This window comes from Dendrobates tinctorius, unplaced genomic scaffold (assembly GCF_039654945.1).
Source record: "Dendrobates tinctorius isolate UK_male_01 unplaced genomic scaffold, ASM3965494v1 ptg000087l, whole genome shotgun sequence".
Classification (NCBI taxonomy): Eukaryota; Metazoa; Chordata; class Amphibia; order Anura; family Dendrobatidae; genus Dendrobates; species Dendrobates tinctorius.
Genome location: NW_027361755.1, coordinates 9947240 through 9972024, shown reverse-complemented (window position 1 = coordinate 9972024; position 24785 = coordinate 9947240). Strand labels below are relative to the sequence as shown.

General features: G+C 44.1%; 1 protein-coding gene and 1 long non-coding RNA gene across 4 annotated transcripts in view; one reads left to right on the top strand and one right to left on the bottom strand.

The window, feature by feature from the left end:
- The window catches only part of IPCEF1 (interaction protein for cytohesin exchange factors 1), a 575254-nt gene that overhangs the window by 258362 nt on the left and 292107 nt on the right, over window positions 1–24785 (bottom strand). For all 3 annotated transcript variants that reach the window (XM_073585732.1, XM_073585734.1, XM_073585733.1), the window contains one exon: window positions 5321–5392. In XM_073585732.1, coding sequence (XP_073441833.1) covers window positions 5321–5392 — 72 coding nt within the window. The remainder of the gene's footprint in view (window positions 1–5320; window positions 5393–24785) is intronic.
- Window positions 1–24785, top strand: part of LOC141098158 (uncharacterized) — a 143183-nt gene that overhangs the window by 90099 nt on the left and 28299 nt on the right. The gene's annotated exons all lie outside the window — the stretch shown is intronic.

Here is a 24785-nt window from a genome sequence, read left to right as displayed (position 1 = left end):
GTTTTTGGCTGGAATTGAGATCGGACACCATGTCGCGTTAGGAAAGCCCCTGATGTACCAAAACAGTAAAAACCCCCCACAAATGATCCCATTTTGGAAACTAGACCCCCTGAGGAACTTATCTAGATGTGTGGTGAGCACTTTGAACCCCCAAGGGCTTCACAGAAGTTTATAATGCCCAGGCATGAAAATAAAAAAATCATATTTTTTCCACAAACATGATCAATTAGTCCCCAATTTTTTTATTTTCCCAAGGGTAACAGGAGAAATTGGACCCCAAAAGTTGTTGTCCAATTTGTCCTGAGTACGCTGATACCTCATATGTGGGAGAAAACTACTGTATGGGCACACATCAGGGCTCGGAAGGGAAGTAGTGACGTTTTGGAATGCAGACTTTGATGGCATGGTCTGCGGGTGTCATGTTGCTTTTGGAGAGCCCCTGATGTACCTAAACAGTGGAAACTCCCCACAAGTGACCCCATTTTGGAAACTAGACCCCCTAATGAACTTATCTAGATGTGTGGTGAGCACTTTGAACCCCCCAGTGCTTCACAGAAGTTTATAACGACCGGGCGTGAAAATAAAAATATCGTATTTTTTCAACAAACATCATCTTTTAGTCCCCAATTTTTTTATTTTCCCAAGGGTAACAGGAGAAATTGGACCCCAAAAGTTGTTGTCCAATTTGCCCTGAGTACACTGATACCTCATATGTGGGAGAAAACTACTGTATGGGCACACGTCGGGGCTCGGAAGGGAAGTAGTGACGTTTTGGAATGCAGACTTTGATGGATTGGTCTGCGGGTGTCATGTGCGTTTGGAGAGCCCCTGATGTACCTAAACTATTGAAACTCCCCACAAGTGACCCCATTTTGGAAACTAGACCCCCCACGGAGCTTATCTAGATGTGTGGAGAGCACTTTGAACCCCCAAGTGCTTCACAGAAGTTTATAACGCCTGGGCGTGAAAATAAAAAAAACATTTTTTTCCGCAAAATTATATTTTTGCCCCCAATTTTTTATTTTCCTAAGGGTAACAGGAGAAATTGGACCCCAAAAGTTGTTTTGTAATTTGTCCTGAGTAGGCTGATACCCTACATGTGGGGGTAAAACACTGTTTGGGCGCATGGCAGAGCTTGGAAGGGAAGGAGCACCATTTGACTTTTTCAACGCAGAATTGGCTGGAATTGAGATCAGACGCCATGTTGCCTTTGGAGAGCACCTGATGTGCCCAAACAGTGGAAACCCCCCAATTATAACTCCAACCCTAACCTCAACACACCCCTAACCCTAATCTGAGCCCTAGCCCTAACCCTAGCCCTAACCCTAGCCCTAACCCTACCCTAACCCTAACCCTAGCGGGAAAATGGAAATAAATACATTTTCTTTTAGTTTTATTATTTTTCCCTAACTAAGGGGGTGATAACGGGGGTTTGATTTACTATTTATGGCGGTTTTTATGTTTGGCGGCTGTTGCACGCTAAAAGACGCTTTTTATTGTAAAAATAGTTTTTGAATCACCACATATTGAGAGCTATAATTTTTCCGTATTTTGACCCACCGAGTCATGTGAGGTCTTATTTTTTGCGGGACGAGTTGACGTTTTTATTGGTACCATTTTCGGGCACGTGACATTTTTTGATCGCTTTTTATTCCGATTTTTGGGACGCAGAATGAACAAAAACCAGCATTTCATGAATTTCTTTTGGGGGGGTGCGTTTACACCGTTCTGCGTGCGGTAAAATTGATAAAGCGGTTTTATTCTTCGGGTCAGTACGCTTACAGCGATACCTCATTTAGGTCGTTTTTTTATGTTTTGTCGGTTTTTTGCAATGAAAACAATTTTATATAAAAAATAATTATTTTTGTATCGCTTTATTCTGCGAGCTATAACTTTTTTATTTTTTTGCGGATGACGCTGTATGGCAGCTCGTTTTTTGCGGGACAAGATGACGTTTTCAGCGGTACCATGGATATTTATATATGTCTTTTTGATCGCGCGTTATTGCACTTTTTGTTCGTTGGTATGATAATAAATCATTATTTTTTGCTTCGTTTTTTATTTTTATTTTTTAAGGGGTTCGCTAAAGGGGTTAACTAATGGGACAGTTTTATAGGGCAGGTCATTACGGACGCGGCGATACCAAATATGTGTACTTTTATTGTTTTTGTTTTTTTTTATTTTGAAAAAATGGATTTATTGGGGAATATTTTTTTTTTTTTTTACTAATTTATTTAGCGATTTTTTTAAAATTATTTTTAACACTTTTTTTTTTTTTTTTTTTACTTTATTACCTTGTCCCAGGTGGGACATCACTGTCCTGTGACAGATCGCTGATCTGTCACATCACAGATCACTGTGACAGATCAGCGATCTGTCACAGGCATTGCTGCAGACTTCCTCATGCCTGCGCTTTGCAGGCACTGAGGAAGCCAGCTACCTCAGGCCCCCGAAGGCCCCCGTCGCCATCTTGGATTCGGGGGCCTGGAGGAAAGGAGCCCCCCGCAGCAGCGCTGCACATTGCGCTGCTGTGGGGGGCTCAGGGAAGCACGGAGGGAGCCCCCTCCCTGCCGATGCTTCCCTTTAACCCCCGGTACACCGCGATCGCGTTTTATCGCGGTGTGCAAGGGGTTAACGTGTCGGGGGCGGTCCGTGACCGCCCCTGACACATTGTGCCGGGTGTCAGCTATGATAATTAGCTGACACCCGGCCGCGATCAGCGGCGCTCACCACGTGGGCGCCGCTGATCATGGTGACGTAATATTCCGTCCATGGTAATTAGGTCCATGGTCACATGGACGGAATATTACGTCAATTGTAGGTAAGGGGTTAAGGGGTTTCTCTAAAGGGGTTAACTAGTGGGACAGTTTTATAGTGCGGGTTGTTACGGACGTGGCAATACTAAATATGTGTATTTTTATATTTTTTTTATTATTTACAAAATATTTATTTTTTTTTATTTAGGATTTTTTTAAAAAAAATTATTGCTACACATTTTTTTTTTAACTTTATTATATTGTCTCAGTGTGGGACATAACTATATATTGTCAGATCGCTGATCTGACACTTTGCAGTGCACTGTGTCAGATCAGCAATTTGACAGGAACTACAGGAGGCTTTCTCACCGCCTGCTCTCAGCAGGCGGTGAGAAAGCTGCCTCCCTGCAGGACCCCGAAGGCCCCCGTGGCCATATTGGATCCGTGGGCCTGCAGGGAGGAGGCCCTCAGAACAGCGCGATCACATTGCGCTGTTCCGAGGTGCTCAGGGAAGCACGCAGGGAGCCCCCTCCCTGCGCGATTCTTTCCTGTGCCCCGGTACACGGCAATCATGTTTGATCGCAGTGTGCCAGGGGTTAATGTGCCGGGGCGGTCCGTGACTGCCCCTGGCACATAGTGCTGGGTGTCAGCTGTGATAATCAGCTGACACCCGGCCGCAATCAGCGGCCCTCCCCCCCTATGAGCGCCGCTGATCGCGTGTGACATACTATTCTGTCCATGGGACTTAGGTCCCAGGTCACATGGACAAAATAGCACGTCCAATGTAAGGAAGGGGTTATACACCCCTCAACACTGAAATTGCAACATCAAAACAGAAAAGTCATGAAATTATGAAAATCACAGGATGGATAGACATGTTAATGATCTGCAGTTGAAAAAGTGGAAAGAACGCTTTTAAAGCATGTAATCTTACTCAGTATTGAGGAATACATACACTCCTTGGCATGCTGTAAATGAGTTTATTAATTGCATATCATTAACATCTCTGTCAATCCTGGGGTTTTGATAATAGCACGAGTTTTTTGTTGCAATTTCAATGTTGAGGAGTACAATATATTTGCATCGCAATATTAGTTTTTATCATGAAACAGTAATAAATTGCTTGTTAGGAAGTCTTGAAAACAAGCTAATTTGCAAAGAAAAGAAATCGAAGAGATAGAGAGTCTCCAGTGGACTACAGAAGTGAATATCTAATAGGACGCAACAGTATGAGAAATCCAATAAAGACATTGCATATATCTAATTTCCATGAGACAAAGAATGGACAAGTTCTCTAAAATCAGCTTTTTGGACATCAACAATGTATAAAAAATGTAGTTGTAGGGTTGCTGGGCCGGGCTGGGGGTGGTCCCTCTGTATACCACGCAGTGACGCACAGACAAAAGATGGAGGCATATTTTGGGTGCAACAGGTCCAAGTTTATTTCCTGCCGTCCGACTGACGGCCCTCACAATACACCGCAAGTTCTCTTCACGGCCCTCTTTGTCCAGGCCCCGTTACACACAAACACCGTTCTTATCACCAGGGATGTAAATACACGTACCGTCCCTTTTCGCTTAACGACGTTCCTGTCAGCTCGGTGACTGTGGCCACCTTAGGCCCGTACACCAACAGTAATTTTTCTGGTCAGGTATCGTCTTCAACTCGGTATGTGTTTCCCCGGGGCCTCGTCTGTACTGCGGTACTTCATGTCAGGACCACCCCCCTGACTTCCTTTCTCCTCAGTCCCCCTGGTTGGGTTTTCCTCACAGTGCGGCAACTGTCACAGTCTCCTCGTCACTTGAGCTCCCCCTGGGGACTGGAACTTTCTGGAACCCTCCTGTCAAATTTATATCTTTCCCGGTTCCCTCTAACTCCGCCCCCCATGACCAACGGTTTCTTAAGCCCTAAGCTGATGTCAAGTCCTATGCTCACACTCCTCCCTGCCCTCTAATGGTCAACCCAAGATACTACACGTCCACTACACTTTCCTAGCTGTTTCCCCACTGTAATAACTGACACCTGTCTAAACTGTGCAAACCTTCCTTTCTCTATTCTGACAAGTCCGTCCGTCCGTCAGGTCACCTTCCCTACATAGTCTTACATTCAGGGTCAGACAAATAATTTGCCAAAAATGGAGCTAAAAGAAGGAAATGACTCAATAAATGTAGTCATCCCTGTGTAACAGACAAGATGAAGATCTGCAGTGATACACAAAAATATTTACCCAATATTTATTAAGGCCCTACCTAGTTAAATAATTTTGATTTAGGTTACTCCAAAAAAGGATAATGTGACAAAGAAGAAGACAGTGTAAACTAGTAACCCTCATCCATGTAAAGGACTTGGTTGATAATATACAGCTTCATATCTCCTACTTACAGAAATCCAACTAGGACAAAATGTTAGGCAGTCAGTGAATGATACTTTTGAATGTCCAATCAATGGCTGAAGCTGGTGCCTAGAGGTAGGGCAGCCCCCACAGAACTGGGTTTTCTGACTTGGAATTAAAATTAGGGTAAAGGATACGTAATTGTTCAGATACAATTGATTTTGATACTTACTTATTCATCTCCTCTCTATTTTCAGCAGCAAAATAAAAGCTCTTGGTCTTTGAATGACTGATCTTTATAGCACTTTAAAAAAAGCAAACAAAGTAAATGTAAATGTAACAAACGAATTGGTCAATCACAGACAAGATATACACAATTCTTCCATATAATTATGCGAGTTTATCGTTTTGTTTTAAAACATTGTACTTATTTAATGAATAATACATGCTATGTAGTAAATCCAGGTAGGTTAGGTTTAAATTGTAGCTCTACAGGCTTTGAGAATTTGCACCCTGCTGGCTCTGCATATGACTCTGCTAGGTGTTCATTTTAGGCTGTCAACTGGCCGTGTAGGGGTTGGGGGAGCTGGGCTGACCACAGTAGATTTTTATTAGAGTTGGACAGTGAGGCAATCCAGAATCTTTCTCTGAGAAGAGGCTACACAGGCTGTGTGCACCAAACTGCAAGCATCAGTGGTTTCTTTGGTTGATAATGATTTTGTTTAGTCCAAACCTCATTGCCTATGTGAACGTTACCTATTGCCTACCTGTAAGAGTAAATTCCTACAGCTACAACTTTAAACAACTCTGATTTTACGCTTTTCTTTTCTTTCTAAATGTTAGAGGGAAAAGTGTGTGAATTGATTTTTTTTAAAAGCTTTCTTTGTTTTTCTTTTATTGTATTTTATAGTTTTGTTAGGTGACTTGAACCTACAATCATCTGATTGCATACACTATTTATTGAAATACTAGTGTATTGCATAGACGTCATACAAGAACCAAGAGGGCAACTTTAGGGGCCTTCAGCGGGCCTCTGGCTATGTCAACTTTTGGCACCCTATATGGTGTTATGGGCAGGGATTTAACCCCTTTCTGACATCAGGCATACTATTCCGTCCATGTGATTTGGACAAATTTGACCATGGACGGAATAGTACGTCTTAGCGATCGGCCGCGCACACGGGTGGTGTGCAGCCGGGTGTCAGCTATTTCTCACAGCTGATACCCGGCATTAGGTGCCAGGAGCGGTTACAGACCACTCTGGGCACTTTAACCCCTGGAATACTGCGATAAAACACGAATGTAGCATTCCAGGAGCAGGCAGAGGGCTGACAGTCCCTCTGTCTTTGGATCGGAGACCCCGTGGCATGACGAGGGGTCCCGATCGCTGCCATGGCAACCCGATGTCATCATGACGACATCCGCGTTACCAGAGCTGAGAAACTTCCTGGTCATGCGCAGTGCATGATCAGGAAGTCTCTCAGGTCACTACAGTAAGTGCAGCACTGACAGCTTCTGTAGCATGCAGATGCTGCTTTATCTGCATGCTATAGAAGCGATCAGCCTGCAAAAAATGATTGTCCCATAGTGGGACAAAATGTAAAAGACAGAATAAAGTAAAAAAAAAAATTGAAATAATTGTAAATATATTTAAAAAAAATAGAAAATAATAAAAAAATCAATAAACAGTCTATCACTAAATAAATATTTGAATGAAAAAAATCTAAACAATAAAAGTACACATATTTGGTATCGCCGCGTCTGTAACCACCCGACCTATAAAACTGTCCCACTAGTCAACACCATAAAAAAAGGCAAAAAACAATGCTTTATCATCATACCACCAAACAAAAAGTGGAATAACACGCAATCAAAAAGACAGATATAAATAAACATGGTACCCCTGAAAATGTCATCTTGTCCCACAAAAAACAAGTCCCCATACAGCTCCATTACCAGAAAAGTAAAAAAGTTATAGCTCTCAGAATAAAGCTATACAAAATTAATTATTTTTTATATAAAATAGTTTTTATTGTATAACAACAGTATGGGACACACTGGCACTCCCTAATATTGAATACAGCAGAAGTTAGAATGAACAGACTCTGTTCTTAACTCTGTCACTAAGTAAACAACAAATTAATATATAAAAGGGGTACCCCAGTATACAGCAGGAGTTGGATGACATGTTTCATGGCTTCACACTCCAAGCTTTACAGTTTATTACTAACAAACACATGATCAATCTAAAAAATACTGGGTATCGAATCACACAAGTGTTTGAACAATTGATGACTTGCAACCACACCAAGGAAATCCAAGAACTCGCAGAAAACATTTTACACAGATTTAGAGTCACAGAAAAAGGAATTATTAACAAGAAAATCAGAAAATTCCACAGAGACAATATACCTCAACAGTTTTGCACAAGTAGTTCTGATCCGGACACTCAGGTGGCTACATCCAACCCAGAACAGAACCAATATGTGGTTTTGGATGAATATAATAGAACGACTCAGAATGAACTAGATTCTTCTACAGGCGATTCCATATATGCCGATTCAAATTCTATGCATTATACACTTGTATCTGTCAGGACTAGGGATAACATCATACCAGTCAATTCCCTGGATTGTACTATCAATGACACCCTAGATATTTCACTTTATCCTAAACACCACCAGTGGATACGGAACTCGTACCACAACTGGAAGCTTCTAATCATGCTGCTAGTTTGGTTTCCACCACAAATTCTCCTTTGTCGTCACTAGTGGACCAAAATGAGACACCTGTACACAGCAGTACAACAGGTTCTGACGCATATCAAAATACTAAACAAACCAAGAGGAAACCAATTAATGAAGAAAGACTGCATGGTAGAAAGGATATGTGGCGCTCCTGAGGCTCAGTCGCCACAGAGGTACTGCACCTTCTCCTAAGGTGTGGTGCCCCACCATCCAGGTAAGTTGGGGGCTGCTGACCATGCTCCAACACTCGCACCCCACACAATAGAGTAGTTCAGCACAACCACATTGCGGCTCCTTGCTTAGAGAGAAGCAGAGCACCTTTGGTGGTTCCCTGCTTGGAACACTAGACGTGCTGGGAGGTGGGTGGAGTTTAGAATATATATATGAGCGGGATGGTTTAGGGTGACATGTCAGTCTGACAGGAGGTCAGTGAGGAAGGAAGCCACTCAGGAGGAGTGGGGATCCCTGGAAGAAGGGATGGAGGAAGGAGTGCTGCAGCTGCCTCAGTGACCTGAGCCAGCTGGCACGGAAAAGGAAAGGAAAGAAGGAGAAGGACGCTTGAGCTTCCATAGAAGGGAAAGGACAAGTACAGAACGTAGGAGTAAAAGGGAACACAGAGGACGTGGGTTAGAGGAAGAACCCTGCCTAGAAGTTCTAAGCACAAGGCCGGGGCCTGGTCCCCGAGGTTGTATGAACACTAATGGTTCTGCAGCAGACACCGGTGGAGTAGTGGGCTGTAAATGCACTACTCCCATCTAAGACTTGAGGGCACAACGGCAATACAGATAGAGAGCCGGGACTTAGGAGTAGAGAGTCCCCGAAGCAGGCTACAGCTGTCTGCCGTGCAAGTAGAGTTCTTGGGAACATCTGTCAGGAGGAACTCCAGTGTAACAAGATACTGGAGATCTCCACACATAAAGGCGCTATAGAGGAGATGTTCAGGAAAAGCACATAAGTTGGCGGAGTGTGGAAGGGAGCTTTCCATCTTGCCTGGAGATTGACTGAGTCCCTGACCCGGAGGATACGGCACAGAAGCGGGCACTACAGACTGTGAGTAAAGCTTTGGAACTACATGCCCTGGTGTTCTCCATTCCTTCCTGCGTCCGGCCGCCTGACACTGCTACAACCCCTGCGCCAGACACTACATCACCTAAGTGTCTCCACATCTACACTGCCCTGGGACAACAGCCCTGCCTGTGGAGGGCTATACCATCATTGCTGCACCACACCATCTGTCTCGGAGGATCTGCATGCAGCGTCGGCTTAACACCTCCCTTGCCGAACACCACAGGTGGCGTCACGAACTGTTCATTTAACTACATTTCACCATTCACATCTTCCTATTACTTGGGTTCCCAGGGCCACGGTCCGGGTCACCACCGCTGTGACATATCCCACAGACACCGGCCCGGTACCGAGTACCCCACAGCCCTAGGAGGGTGACCCAGATACAATTAGAACCAACCTGGTACCTCACCAACCCCGACCCATGAGTACATCCAACTGTACACAATCAAGTTTGAACCACCTCAGTAAAAACAGAGGATTCAGTTCAACGCAGAGAAAAGCTAGAGGTTCAATACTCATCCACTAACTAATCGGGATTTTTTTTGGGTAAAAACCGTAAAATCAAAAGAGGTAAAAGGGGGTGGCAACTCTCTAAAGAGGAAGTAGGCAGGGCACCTTCATCCTCACAGAAAATCCATAATCTCAGTTCAGATCAATTGTCAGATAATGAAAAATCATTACTTCAAAAAGGACTGAAGTTTACACCTACTACGGAGGATCAACCATTCAACCTATAAGTATGAAAAAATTCTTATGCAATCTAGCGATTAAAAAATATTTTCTTAAAACACAACATATACATGCACCAACAACAAATCCTGAGATATCAAGCTTTATTCATACCACCTTAGCCAATCCTTCTTCATTTAATCCAGTCCAAGAGTACTCTAATGACTTCCATATCTTTTACACGCTGGTAACGTCAGACTTTCGTCAATTAAAGAAAAAGAATCCCAAATATGCTCCCCACAATTTGAGCCACCACGAAAGGAGATCCATTTGCAATCTCCAACAGAATAATTACATTATTGTACGTCCTGCAGATAAGGGAGTGGGCATTGCGATCCTAAACTGCTCCATGTACGAGGAGGAATCGAATAGGCTACTTGGGGATGTGATAACTTATAAAAGATTGAAGAGTGATCCTACAACATATTATATCAAGACGCTTAACATTCTAGTCCTTAGGGGTAAATCCCAGGGTATCTTAAGCAGAAAAGAATTTGAGATCATTATGAACTGAAATCCCAGTAGAGCCATTTTCTATCACATCCCAAAGCTTCATAAAAGCATGACATGCCCGTCAGGAAGACCTATTATATCGGCAATCAATAGTCTAACAGCTAATCTATCTCGTTATGTAGATGTCCACTTACAGAAATGTATGGCACTATTACCAGCATACCTTAAAGATATGGGCCATGCTCTTCAAATCCTTGAAACAGTCAACTGGAAAAGGGGAATATTCTGGGCCCTCTGGATATAAGATCAGTGTATACAGTGATCAATAAGGAAAAGGGATGCGATGCATCCGCTTATTTTCTCCATAATTTAGAGGCCTATACAAACCCACAGATCAAATTTATCATAGACAGTATCAAATTTATTTTTGAACATATTTTTTTCAATATGAAGACCAATATTATCTGCAGGCATGGGGGACAGCTATGGGTACGCTTTTTGCCCCTAGCTATGCCAACCTTTATGCAGCCAAATGGGGGGTGTCCTATATTTATACTGCAGGGAAATTACGCACAGAATTAGCATTATGGCACCGATTTATTGACGACATAGTTTTTGTTTAGAAGGACTCACAATCTGGTTTGAATATGTTCATTTCAGGCTTAAACATTAATACCTTCGGTCTTGAATTTACTCCCACCATAAGTACCACAATTATCTAGTTTCTAGACCTCTATATCTTTGTGGATGGCAATCACCTATTCACTAAATGTTTTCATAAAGAAGTGGATTCTAACAGCTTTATCCACATAACAAGTTGCCATCTACCAGTATGGCTTACTAATATTCCTAAAAGTTAATACACCAGAATTAGGCGCAATTGCTCAAACACTGAGGACTACTATAGGGAGGCTGACCATCTCACTCAACAATTTCTAGGAAAAGGTTACCACCAACCCTTATTGGAACAAGCCAAATGGGAAATGGGGTTAGTACCCAGAAGCACTCTAATCCATAAATCCTCACCTTCCAATGTGATGCCCGCAAATGGTATCAAAATTGTCAGTCCTAGCCCTAGAGGGGCAATTTTATACACAAAATGTCATGCATTGAATCAATATGGATCTTTACACTGGACTGAATGGCTCCTAAAGGCCTTAACCACGATCTGGAAGTACATGCCTTCTAACGCTTAGCCAAATGATATCTGTATATGTAGATTTTATCGTCAGTGGTGGACCAATGCCATATATTTATGCGCATGGTCAGGTATGTAGTTCTACACAGCCAGCATTAGTTAGTGTGTTGTTCGCTAAGTGGCGATATAAGCATGTTTAATTCCTCTTTTTAGATTGTCCTGTAATAACCCTTTGGCATATAATTATCAATTGGGGCTAAAGGTAATTCTCCAAACAATATAATATGCCATTAACATCTATCAATCTTCCTATATCAAGCCAGACTAACTTGACCAATGCTTTATATCTTATTTTAATATATTTCTATAATAGTACCACACATACTTATGTGATCAATAGGGTCTAGTTGTTTTTTTTCTCCAGAATGCATGATATGGTTCATACACTGTAGGGTGCATAATTTTAATACTCAAATTTTTGTTCTTTTAACAATTTTTTAATTTGATACCAATACAGATGTATTTTTATTATTATTTTTATCTTTTTTAGATAATTGTTTTATTTTACTTATTTGTTGTTGGACTAAGTTTTCACCCCTCAAACAAGATTGTCTCATTCATAGTGGTAATGGAGCATCTTTATTTGTGAACCCATTTGGAACCTAATAAAAACTGTGTGAAGTTTGCACACTTAAGTATATCACGAGGGTGAATAATGAACTCTTAAACCACCACTTGAATTAATATATTTGATAATGAGGAAAATTGGGCAGACACAGGGTGAGACAGGCGGGTCCTGGCAGAGTGTGTGTATATATAGACAGTGTTAATAGGGAGGCGGTAACCCTGATGAAGAGGGAAGTTGTCCTTTGAAATGCGTCGATAGCTTTCTGAACCTTTTATCGTTCCGTAGTGGCAGTGACGTCACAAGCCAACACATGCGGTCGGCCATTTTTTCCTTCCTGCCGAGTAACCAGGGACGTTACCCCTGGCTCTACTTATCTGCACCTGCACCCACCTCTGCTTCACCCTGCATTTCACCTCACATCATGAGGTCAAGAACCAGCTTACATTTGGATTTCCCAGGTCCTTGAGTGGTTCACAGCCCGGCAACTGGCAAGCACTCAGCAAGGGTAAGCAGAGTAGTCCCGTGGAGGGCATACTAGGAACGCTGTTGTGATTAATAGGCAATATACACTTTTCAGACAGCTAGTTACGATGGGAAATTGTCTAAGGATCCACTTTGTTGGTGGTTTTTGTGGACTTTTTCCTTGTAAGTTTTTGTTAACAGCGCGGTACCTTGTTTATATATTAATTTGTTGTATAAAAGCGCCAAAACATAAAAAATGATATAAATGAGGTATCGCTGTAATCGTACCAACCCAAAGAATAAAACTGCTTTATCAATTCTACCACACGCAGAACGGTATAAACGTCCACCCCAAAAGAATTTCATGAATTGCTGATTTTTGTTCACTCTGCCTTCTAAAAATCATAATAAAAAGCGATCAAAAAATGTCATGTACCCGAAAATGGTACCAATAAAAAGTCAACTCGTCCGGCAAAAAACAAGACCTCACATGACTCTGTGGGCCAAAATATGGTGATGCAAAAACTATTTTTTTGCAATAAAAAGCGTCTGTTAGTGTGTGACCGCAGCCAAACAGAAAAACCAGCTATAAGGCCTCTTTCACATGTCCTTATATTTCCAGTACCGGAGATGTAAGTGTCCGTGTGTGTAATACTTGCCGTACATTTGTGGCATGTGTGTGCCACATCAGTACCACACGCACGGGCTCCAGGGAAAAAGCAATACAGTAAGTGCTGTTCCCCGGCGTCGGGTGCTGAACACGGCTCTCAATATTCTCCCCTGCTCTGCCTGTGATTGGCACAAGCACAGGAGAATGATGAGAGCCGTGTTCAGCACCCGCTGCCGGGAAACAGCGCTTACTAGAGTTGAGCGAAACGGGTCGAAAAAATTCAAAAGTCGCCGACTTTTGGCAAAGTCGGGTTTCATGAAACGAAACCCGACCCTAGGATGAGGTCGGCCACGAGGTCGGCGACTTACGCGCCAAAGTCGCGTTTCAAAAGTTTGTTTTGCGCTCTTTCAGCCAATCAGGATCCACGGACACTGTGGGCAACGTGATGACATAGGCACGGGTCACCACCATCTTTCAGAAGGGCATGCAAGTGATTGGCTTGCTTTGGTGGGCGTCACAGGGGGTATAAAAGGGCGTGCACGCCGACCGCCATCTTCTGCCGATCTTAGTATAGGGAGAGGTTGCTGCTGATTCTGTAGGGAGAGCGTTAGGCAGGGAAGAAGACAAAAAAACTGCTTCTGCTGCTAGCGATTTGGCCTGCACAACACACAAGTCACTGTGTGTGCAGTGCAAGGGGAGGCTATATTGTGGTGTATCAGTGGTGTTGGTTGTTGGGCTGCCTTTTAAGGCTTCCTGACACGCTGGCATTGCTGTTTACCCACTGCTCCGCAAACTGCTTTTTTAAAAGCAATCCAATCTCCCTTATCCTCTCATCACTTTGGTCACAGGCAGCTGTGCCATCGAGCGTGTCACATAGCGCTCAGATATCAGTGGGCCGCACACAATCCACAAGTGTCCACTGTCCACAAGTGTGTGCAGAAATTCTAAAACTCCCCTGTCCTATAGACACCTTGTACCTTGTTTTACATTACTATATAGTTTGTTGGATTTTGTCTACATTTCTACCAAAAATGAGGAAGGCTGGTGGAAGAGGCCGTGGAATTGGGCGGGGGTTGGCAGCTGGTAATGATGGTGTTGGTGGTGGATCTGATGGTAGTGGCAAGAGCAAAATAGGACCGAATGCAGGAGGTGCTGACCCTGCGTCATCGTCTGGCTACATAAGGACTCGAACGCTTAGTTTTCTAGGAGTTGGCAAACCGCTTTTAAAGGCAGAGCATCAGGAAAAAGTTTTGTCTTACATTGCTGACTCAGCCTCCAGCTCTATCGCCTCCTCTTCTTCAGTTGTAAAAAGTAAAAGCACTGAGTCGTCATTGGAGGCTCATGTTCATGAACCACACCTTTCCTTGTGTCCTTCACCCCAACCAAGATTGAAGGATGACGCAGGCCATACTACTGATTACTCCATGGAGCTGTTTTCACATACCATGCCTGGATTATCAAGTCAAATGGTGAATTACCCAGGCCAAGATGAATCTGACATGGAGTGCACTGATGCACAGCCGCTGATGGATGATTCTGCTGGTACATTCACTCAGAGCACTACATTGTCCTCGCAGTGTACAGAGCCAGATTTTGACCCTGATGAGACTCAGGTGCCCCTTCCCGCACACTATACCACCATACACGGTGACACAGAGAAAGGTGCACATGACATAGAAGAGGAGGTGATGGATGACCCAGTTGTTGACCCAGATTGGCATCCATTGGGGGAAGAGGGTGCTGCTTCCAATAGCTCAGATGAGGAGCATCCACAGCAGACATCGACATCGCAACAGCTGTTATCTGGCAGGCCCGTAGCACTCCAAAGACAGGTTCCAAACATCAAAAGAGTTGCTGGACAGCTTGTCTAGAGGGTCAAAAGATCACAGCGTGCTAGGCCGCAAAATGTCTGCCAAAGTAGGAAGAGTGCAGTGTGGCACTTTTTTGAACAAAATCCTCATGATCAGGCCAAGGTTATCTGTAAGAAGTGCGCAAAGACCTTTAGCCGAGGGAAAAATCTGAAAAATTTGAATACCAGTTGCATGCTTAGACATTTAACCAGCATGCACTTGCAAGCGTGGACACAACACCAAACCTCAAGTGCCACATGTGCAACTGATCACAACGAAGGTAGTCAGCAACGCTACATTGTTTCCCCCACTGTAAGCCCACCGGTTAGCACAGCAGCAAATGTTGAGGTGTCGTTGCAAGGCCACAGCAGTCAGGGAATCCCACTGTTATATCAACGAAAGACTGATTCTAGGCCATCAGAAAGAACACCAACTCCATCACCATCATCAACCCTCTCTCAGTCCGCCCTGTCCACCGCTACTTCCACCATATGCAGCTCTCAAGTCCAGCTCACCCTCCCAGACACTATGAGTAGGTCAAGAAAGTACTCAGTCTCTCATCCGCGTACACTGGGTTTGAACGCCCACATTGCCAAACTAATCTCATTTGAGATGATGCCCTTTCGGTTGGTGGAAAGCACAGCTTTCCGCGAACTCATGGCCTATGCAGTACCACGCTATGACCTACCCAGTCGCCACTTCTCTCGCAAAGCCATCCCAGCCCTCCACCATCATGTGAAAGACCGCATTGTCCATGCACTCAAGCAGTCAGTGAGCGGAAAGGTGCACCTCACAACTGATGCATGGTCCAGTCGGCATGGCCAGGGCCGTTACGTGTCCATCACTGCGCACTGGGTTAATGTGGTGGATGCAGGGTCCACAGGGGACAGCGGTGGTGGGACAGTGCTGCCTAGCCCACGGTATAGGAAACAGTTGGCTGTAGGCGTTCGACCCTCCTCCTCCTCCTCCAGAAGCGACAGCTCGTCCACAGAGCGCAGTCGTACGAGCACTCCATCTGCAGCTGCCACTGTTGCACACGATGTGTCCCCCTATCGAGCAGCTAGTGGAAAGCGTCAGCAGGCTGTGTTGCAGATGATGTGTTTGGGCGACAGACACACCGCCGAGGTGCTGGCCGAGTACTTGAAGCGACAAACTGAGTCATGGCTGGGCAGTGTACATCTTGAGGCAGGCAAGGTAGTTAGTGATAACGGCCGTAATTTTGTGGCAGCCATAGCCCTTTCAAAACTCAGCCACATACCTTGCTTGGCTCACACCTTGAACCTGGTGGTGCAGTGCTTCCTCAAAAATTATCCGGAGTTAACAGCCCTGCTCCAGAAGGTGCGAAGACTGTGCGCGCACATCCGCCGGTCGCCTGTACACTCCGTTCGTATGCAGAAGCTGCAGCGATTGCTCCACCTTCTCAACCACCGCCTCATTATCGACATTGCAACAAGGTGGAACTCCACCCTGCACATGGTGGAGCGGCTGTGCGAGCAGAGGCAGGCCATAATGCATTTGTGGGAGGATACACGGCCAGGCACTTTGAGAGCAGACATGGAGTTGACAGGCGTGCAGTGGTCGAAGCTGAAAGACCTTTGTAAAGTCCTTCAGTGTTTTGAGGAATGCACACGGCTGGTAAGCGCAGACGACGCCATCCTAAGCATGAGCATCCCACTTATGCGTCTGCTCATGCAAACTTTGACGCACCTTAAGGAGCAGGCGTCTGCAGCCAATGTTGATGAGGAGGAAGAGGAGGAGGGAATCCTTGATGACATTCAGCCATTGTCTGCTCAGGCACCTCTCCTGGACGAGGTGGAGGAAGAGGAGGAGGAGGATGATGGGGATGATTACTTAGGGGAGGAGGATGCATCTCGTGGGGCAAGTGAAAATGTTGGCGTGGCAAGGTCTGGTACAGGGTTTGTGCGTGACTGGAGGGATGTGGATTTGCCAGAAAGTGCTCCTCCACCCAGCACTCGCAGTGCATCATTGACACCGGGAACATTGGCCCACATGTCAGATTATGCCTTGCGGATCCTAAAAAGGGACCCCCGCATTGCCAAAATGATGAACGATGACGACTACTGGTTGGCCAGCATCCTGGATCCACGCTATAAAGGCAAATTACAAAACATCATGCCACAGGAGAACCTTGACCTAATATTGGCTAATAAACAAGCAACTCTGGTAAATCGGTTGCTTGAGGCATTCCCAGCACACAGCAGCGGTGATGGTTCTCACACGAGCCGTACGGGCCGGGGGCAGCTTGGCAGAGGTGTTCGTGGTGCACACAGCAGAAGTGGCGTTGGAGACAGGGGTTTCATGACAATGTTGTGGACTGATTTTTCAAATACCGCTCACACAACTGGTAATACTGCATCGATGGAAAGTGACAGGAGACAGCAGTTGTCAACTATGGTTACAAACTACTTTTCCTCCCATATCGATGTTCTCCCACACAGGTCATTCCCCTTTGACTATTGGGCCGCTAAACTGGACACCTGGCCTGAATTGGCCCAATATGCCTTACAGGAGCTCGCTTGCCCAGCTGCAAGTGTGCTATCGGAAAGAGTCTTCAGTGCAGCTGGATCAATCCTGACAGAAAAAAGGACCCGTCTGTCAACCCAAAATGTGGATGATCTAACCTTCATTAAAATGAACCACGCATGGGTTTCCAAGGATTTTGTCCCACCTTCCCCTGATGACACATAGGGTGACAGAAAAATGGCTTGCTTTGGTCCACCTCTTCCTGGTACTTCACCTATTTCGCCTTTTGCATCAGTTGAATGTCCAACATCAACATATGCCACTTTCTAAAACTCCCTAACTGTGCTGCCTCCCCCCCCATGGCCGGGGTCACCACCTAGCGCACGACACCGTGCGAGTGCCGTTGCCCTGGACAGGTGGGTAGGCCGACTCTTGGGCGCGGGCACTGGCACAGGGTCCCTCATAGTGCAATCAAGTGTCTCTGACGGTGGTGGTGCACACCCGCCGTCAGACACACCGCTGTACTATGAGGGGCCCAGTGCCAGTACCGACGCCCACGAGTGGGCCCCCCTTGCTTGGGCAGGGCCCCAGCATTTGCAATCTTTACCTCTCCCTGCTCCTCCGCTGTGTAATCTGGGCCGTCAAATCCATACTGTGCCTGACACCATCTGAGCCTGCCTCCTGAGACATATATTTTGAATGTGTACGCTATCCATACATGTTATCCGGGGATACGGTACCCCTTCTAACCTTTGTGCAATGACGTGCAATCCATACTGGGCCTAACACCGTCTGAGCCTGCCTCATGCTGTATAGACATATATTTTGAATGTGTACGCTATCCATAAATGTTATCCGGGGATACGGTACCCCTTCTAACCTTTGTGCAATGACGTGCAATCCATACTGGGCCTAACACCGTCTGAGCCTGCCTCATGCTGTATAGACATATATTTTGAATGTGTACGCTATCCATACATGTTATCCGGGGATACGGTACCCCTTCTAACCTTTGTGCAATGACGTGCAATCCATACTGGGCCTAACACCGTCTGAGCCTGCCTCATGCTGTATAGACATATATTTTGAATGTGTACGCTATCCATACATGTTATCCGGGGATACGGTACCCCTTCTAACCTTTGTGCAATGACGTGCAATCCATACTGGGCCTAACACCGTCTGAGCCTGCCTCATGCTGTATAGACATATATTTTGAATGTGTACGCTATCCATACATGTTATCCGGGGATACGGTACCCCTTCTAACCTTTGTGCAATGACGTGCAATCCATACTGGGCCTAACACCGTCTGAGCCTGCCTCATGCTGTATAGACATATATTTTGAATGTGTACGCTATCCATACATGTTATCCGGGGATACGGTACCCCTTCTAACCTTTGTGCAATGATGTGCAATCCATACTGGGCCTAACACCGTCTTAGCCTGCCTTATGCTGTATAGACATATATTTTGAATGTGTACGCTATCCATACATGTTATCCGGGGATACGGTACCCCTTCAAACCTTTGTGCAATGACATGCAATCCATACTGGGCCTAACACCGTCTGAACCTGCCTCATGCTGTATAGACATATATTTTGAATGTGTACGCTATCCATACATGTTATCCGGGGATACGGTACCCCTTCTAACCTTTGTGCAATGACGTGCAATCCATACTGGGCCTAACACCGTCTGAGCCTGCCTCATGCTGTATAGACATATATTTTGAATGTGTACGCTATCCATACATGTTATCCAGGGATACGGTACCCTTTCTAACCTTTGTGCAATCACGTGCAATCCATACTGGGCGTGAGAACGGCTGGCGAGCTGTTAAGCAAGCTAAAGCACCTGTCCAGACAAGTACAGGGATTCCCTAGCGAGGAGACTTATTTGATTGTTTTCTATGTTGGGACAGCAATTTTTGGGGAGCACTATACTCTGGAGAATGATAGATGGGGCCCACCATACACTGGAACATTCCAAAGGTGGGCATCAGACACTGGAGCAGCATTTACAGGGCCCATTATACACTAGAGCAGTAGAAATGGGGCCCATTATGTTTGGAGCATTATTTAGGCCCATAAGACAGTGGAGCTTCATCCATGGGGACCAACATATACTGTAGCATTATGTGGAGCTCATCATATACTGTTTCAAACATTATATGGGACCAATGATTTTGTATGGAGAAATAGATGGGCCTCGTCATGAGATGTAAAAAGTGAGGTATTTTTCATTGTACTATACCGCTATTTCTCTGCCATATCGGAGCATGATGAGTTGTGGTATGTGTTAAAGGGGCGCTCTTTCGCCCAGGGCACATGAAAACCTGCAGCCAGCCCTCCCCCCCCTACAAATTTAGCCAAATAACCCCCATTTTTCAGTGCGTAACTTGTATTATGAAGTTAATTAAGGTTGACAAGCTTAAGTAAGAAGAATTGATGCTTTTGGCATTCAAATGGGCACTGTAGGTGTATTTCCTGTCCTCTCACTGCCGACTTTTATTCCCCATTGACTTACATTGGGTTTCGTGTTTCGGGACGACCCCGACTTTTCCCTATAATCGGACGATCTTGCTCGACCCGACTTTTGGAAAAGTCGGGTTTCACGAAACGAAACGCGACCCTAAAAAAGCAAAAATCGCTCAACTCTAGCGCTTACTGTAACGCTTCTTCCCTGGCGCCAATGCGTGTCACATGGATGACATGCGTATGCACGTGTGCTGGATATTTTGTGGCCTGTGCGGTCATTAAAAAACAGACATGTCAGCATGTTTTGCCCATGGACACACGCTCTGTGGAAACACACTGACATGTGCACAGACCCATTCACTTGAATAGACAAATTGCTCTCCGTTTCTCTTTAGTCTCTCCGCATGGCTGCCCAATGGTATAAAATTATGTGACACACCCATGGTGTCAATATGACTACTGCACCCCTAGCTGAATTCATTGAGAGGTGAGAAATGTTACTTATTAAGTATTTTATGTGCCATATCTCTGTGATTTAAGGGCATGAAAATTCAAAGTTGTAAAATTGCAACATTTTCAAATTTTTCACCAAATTTCTGTTTTTTTCACAAATAAATGCAAGTCATATCAAATAAATTTTACCACTATCATGAAGTACAATATGTCACGAAGAAACAATGTCAGAATCACCGGGATCCATGGAAGCGTTCCAGAGTTATTACTTCATAAAGGGACAGTGGTCGGAATTGTAAAAATTGTCCCGGTCATTAACATGCAAACCACCCTTAGGGATAAAGGGGTTAATAAAGACCAGCTTAATCAGAGATTAACAGCAGGCTTTAAATGGCAGCAATTGGAACCATCTATGATAAAGGCTAAGTTTTTTTTGAGTCCGCTTAATATACCAATGTAGGATGTACTATTACATTCTAAATCGGGAAGACGTTAAAACAAAGAAACAGATACAGAATCAAGCTTACTTCATAGATACCTTAACAGAAAAAAGCCTATTACAGAGATTCAATAACAGAATCACACTTACTGCACAGATACGGTAACGGAACTTAGATGACTACCGTATTTACAAAGTGCAGTATACATAATGTATAAATTGAATTTAAAAAATTCAATAAATATAAAGGTGTATAACTGGCAATGTTACATCCCCTTTTTTGAGTAAATCTGGATACATTTTAAAACATGGTGTGAATGTAAACTTAAGTCTCAGATTTAATAAATATACATTACATCTATATTTGTTCTTTGCACAAGAATAAACGCTGGCACTTTTACTCATAGTCACACTTTTGGGCCTTCTTCCCATGTCCGTTTTTATGTTCGTATATGGTTCATTTTTTAATGACCACAAATACCAACACACGCACCCATTATATTCAATGGTAGTGCGCACATGTCAGATTTTTCACATGGACTGTGTGTACCTGTAAATATCCATGTGTCATCAGTGTGATAAGTATCAGCACCTGGGAAAAGCTGTACAATTAGCTCTGTTCCCAGGTGCCGGGTATGGAATGCATCAGCGAGACAAGTCGACTCTGATGGGAGTTGGAGTCAGCACCCGCCGTTTGTGTATAGCTTGTATTAAATAAATATTTTAAAAAATGATGGCTTGTGGTATCCCTTCTTTTTCCTAAGCAGCAGAGGGAAAGCCAACAGCATGGGGCTGATGTTAATATTCTGGGAAGAGGCCAGTAGCCTAAAAAGGGTCCCAGGCTATTAATATCAGTTCACAGCTGTTTGTTTACCCTTTACTGGTTACTATAGGGGAGACCCCCCAAAAAAATACATGGGATCCCCCCTATATTTACTAAGCAGCAAAAACAAAACAGACAGCTGTCGGCTGATATTTTTTCCAGTACAGGAATCATCAGGAAGTGAGAAGTGGACCTTAAGCATACATATAGTTATATGGTCACTCCCTTAAGCCCTCTTCACATGTCCTGATATTACCGGTACTGGAAAAAAACAGTACCAGTGCTATCCATGTCTGTGTGTAACATACGTGTGGCATCTGTGTGCCACATCATTATGATACACCATTGGTGTCTGGTCTCCCTTCGATCAGCGTGACCAGGCGATGCTGATGGAAGTTGGAGTCAGCACCCACAATGTGTGTATATTGTGTATTAAATAAATAAATTAAAAAACGGTGTGGGTTCCCCCTTTCTTTTCCTAGCCAGCTGAGAGAAAACCGAGGGCTGATGTTAGTCTTCTTGGATTTGGCCAATGGCCATAGTGGTTCCCAGAGTATTAATAGCAAATCACAACTGTTTGCTTAGACTTTACTGGTAATTATAGAACCTCCCACAAAATGACATGGGATCCCCCCTATATTTACTAAACAAGAAAAGGCTAAACAGACAGCTGCAGGCTGATACTGTTAAGCTGGAATGGGGCCATGGATAATGGTCCCCTCCCAGACTAAGAACATCAGCCCTCAGCAGCTCCAAAAATGATGCATCCATTAGATGCACCAATTCTGGCGCTTAGCCTTTGCTCTTCCCACTTGCCCTGGTGTGGTGGCAAGTGGAGCAATAGTTCTGGGGTTGATGTCAGCTTTGTATTGTCAACTGACATCAATCGCAGGGGTTAGTAATGGAGAGATGTCTGTCAGACACCGGTATTACTAACTTGTGATCACCGCATGTGTTGCCGACCTCTAACAGCCACAAAACATGCAACCACAGGTACTCGACCTTATTATTCAAGCACGCCCAAGATATTTGGATAACACAAGAGCATGCTTGGATAACACGTTATCGGAACACATTTGCTCATCACTAATAACTAGAACACCTGTAAGATGGCTCCACGTGAATTGCTGTGAATCATCCTTTATAAAAGTCAAAAGACTTCCTTCACCTTAGGGAGCTGATGAAGCAATATTCATTAGTGTATAGCCAGCAAAAGAACTCAGAAGAGCTTATATCTCAAAGGAGGTAAGTATGAGTACATGGTATAGTTCAGAACAAAATTATGAATAAGGCCAAGTTTATACAAAAGTACAAAGTCACTTTGTTATAGCATATAATTAAACAAGGCAAAAGAAAGCACATAGTAAACACCATATACAAAATACATAGATACTTAAAACCAGTGAATAATGATGCAGCTCATGATGTGACTACACAAGCATTCATAATGATACCATCAGGGAAACGAAAAAGGTACATGGTAACATAATTTTGTGTACAAGTGTCATGAGAATCCACAGATGTGGGTAAAGAGTTATATTAGCCCAAAGGCTGGAGGAGAGGGGAGGTCCAAAAATAGTAACCTCCCAATTATGGAAAATGCCGGGTGCCGCGGGTTGTCAGCACATGGAGACGTCCCATCCGGCTGTCCAACGTCACCTCCGGTGTCAAGAGCGCTGCGTGTCAGGAACAAATGTTCTGGTGACGTCAGTGACACGCAACGCTCAGATAGACTCCGCAGGAGGAGACAACGACATGCGCAGAAGCGGCGTTTCGAGGGATAATGTAAAACAAAGGAATCCCTTAGTCTCACAAAGGGTCCAATGCATGTCCACTATCCCTATTGTGCATATAGACGGCTAAATGGATCCAATATCATAATATAGTTATCTTAACCTATTTAAAGGGGATCCACAATAATTGTTCAAAATAGGGGTAAACCTAAAAATATCTCAGACCAAGCAGGCCATATTAAATCAGGGCAAGTATAAAAAATATCCACAATTAGCCGCATATGGCGAGATTTCAGTTGTAAAAAGACAGAGAGGGGTATAAAATTTCCTTACAGCCAAAAGATATGTAGATGTTTATAATTAGAGAAATATGACTTGCCCAATCTGACAAACAGGGTAAGGAAAAGAAAATCAAAAAAAGAAAAAGAAAGAAGAGGGGAAGGAAAAACCAGAGGGCTAGCATGTGTATATAATATAGTATATGAAATATCACGCATAATGTGCATAAAATATGATCATACAAATATATACGCTCCAATTGTAGAGAGCAGGCGGTTAATCCATCTGTACCATTCTCCAAATGTCTCCCAATAAGAGAGAACATATATCTTTCTCCTGTATACTGTAGTGTACAATGCATAAGAGAGGGAGGCCGTATATCTGGAGGGAGAATTGTATCATCCGGTGAAGGAATCATTCACAGTCACTAAAAATAAAGAAAAGGACACACAATTAAAATCAAAAATAAAATAAATCATGGGGCTGTGAAGACTAAACAGATGGCCAAAGAATATCCCACATGCAAAATGCAAACCCATTATAAGAAAGGTGCAAAGCTGAGTTTCTTGTTTAGGCCCGCAGGAGTCATCGTACCCAACCTGAAAATCCATCTGCATTCCAGTTGAGAAAGTCGCCTTTTTAAATCACCACCCCTGATTCCCCAGTGAATGCGATCAATGCCTCGCACCTTCAATAGATCAGGGTCACACCCATGTTTAATCCTGAAGTGACGGGGGATCGTCTTCAGGGATGGGATATCATCAGCGTTCAAAGCAGCTTTGATATCCCTGACATGTTCCCTCGTCTGGATCCGTAACTCACGAGATATGAGGCCCACATAGATAAGACCACACAGGCAAGTGGCATAATAGATGACAAAATTACTGGAGGAAGAAATATAATCCCTAATTTTAAATGACCGTTGGCCATCCAAGGAACAGGAGGAAGTTCTTTCAATATTGCGACAGGCAAGGCAAGACCCACACGGGAAACACCCCTGTCGTAGATTTCCAGATAGAAAAGTGGGAACTGGTTGGGCAACATAATGGCTTTCAACCAGTAAATCTTTTCGATTACTACTCCTCCTCGCTGTTAATAAGGGTCTATCAGGAAGCAAATTGGGGTCTGTTTTAGTACTGACCAATGTTTATTCAAAATTTATCGGATGGTGTTCCACCTATTGTTATATGTGGATATAAATCTAACACTCTGGGACTCGTCAGACCTCCCCTCCGAGGCAGACAGGAGGTGGCCACGGTCGGACGTCCTGGCACGTTGGTAGCCTTTTTTGATGCAGTGCTTGCTAGATCCATGGCT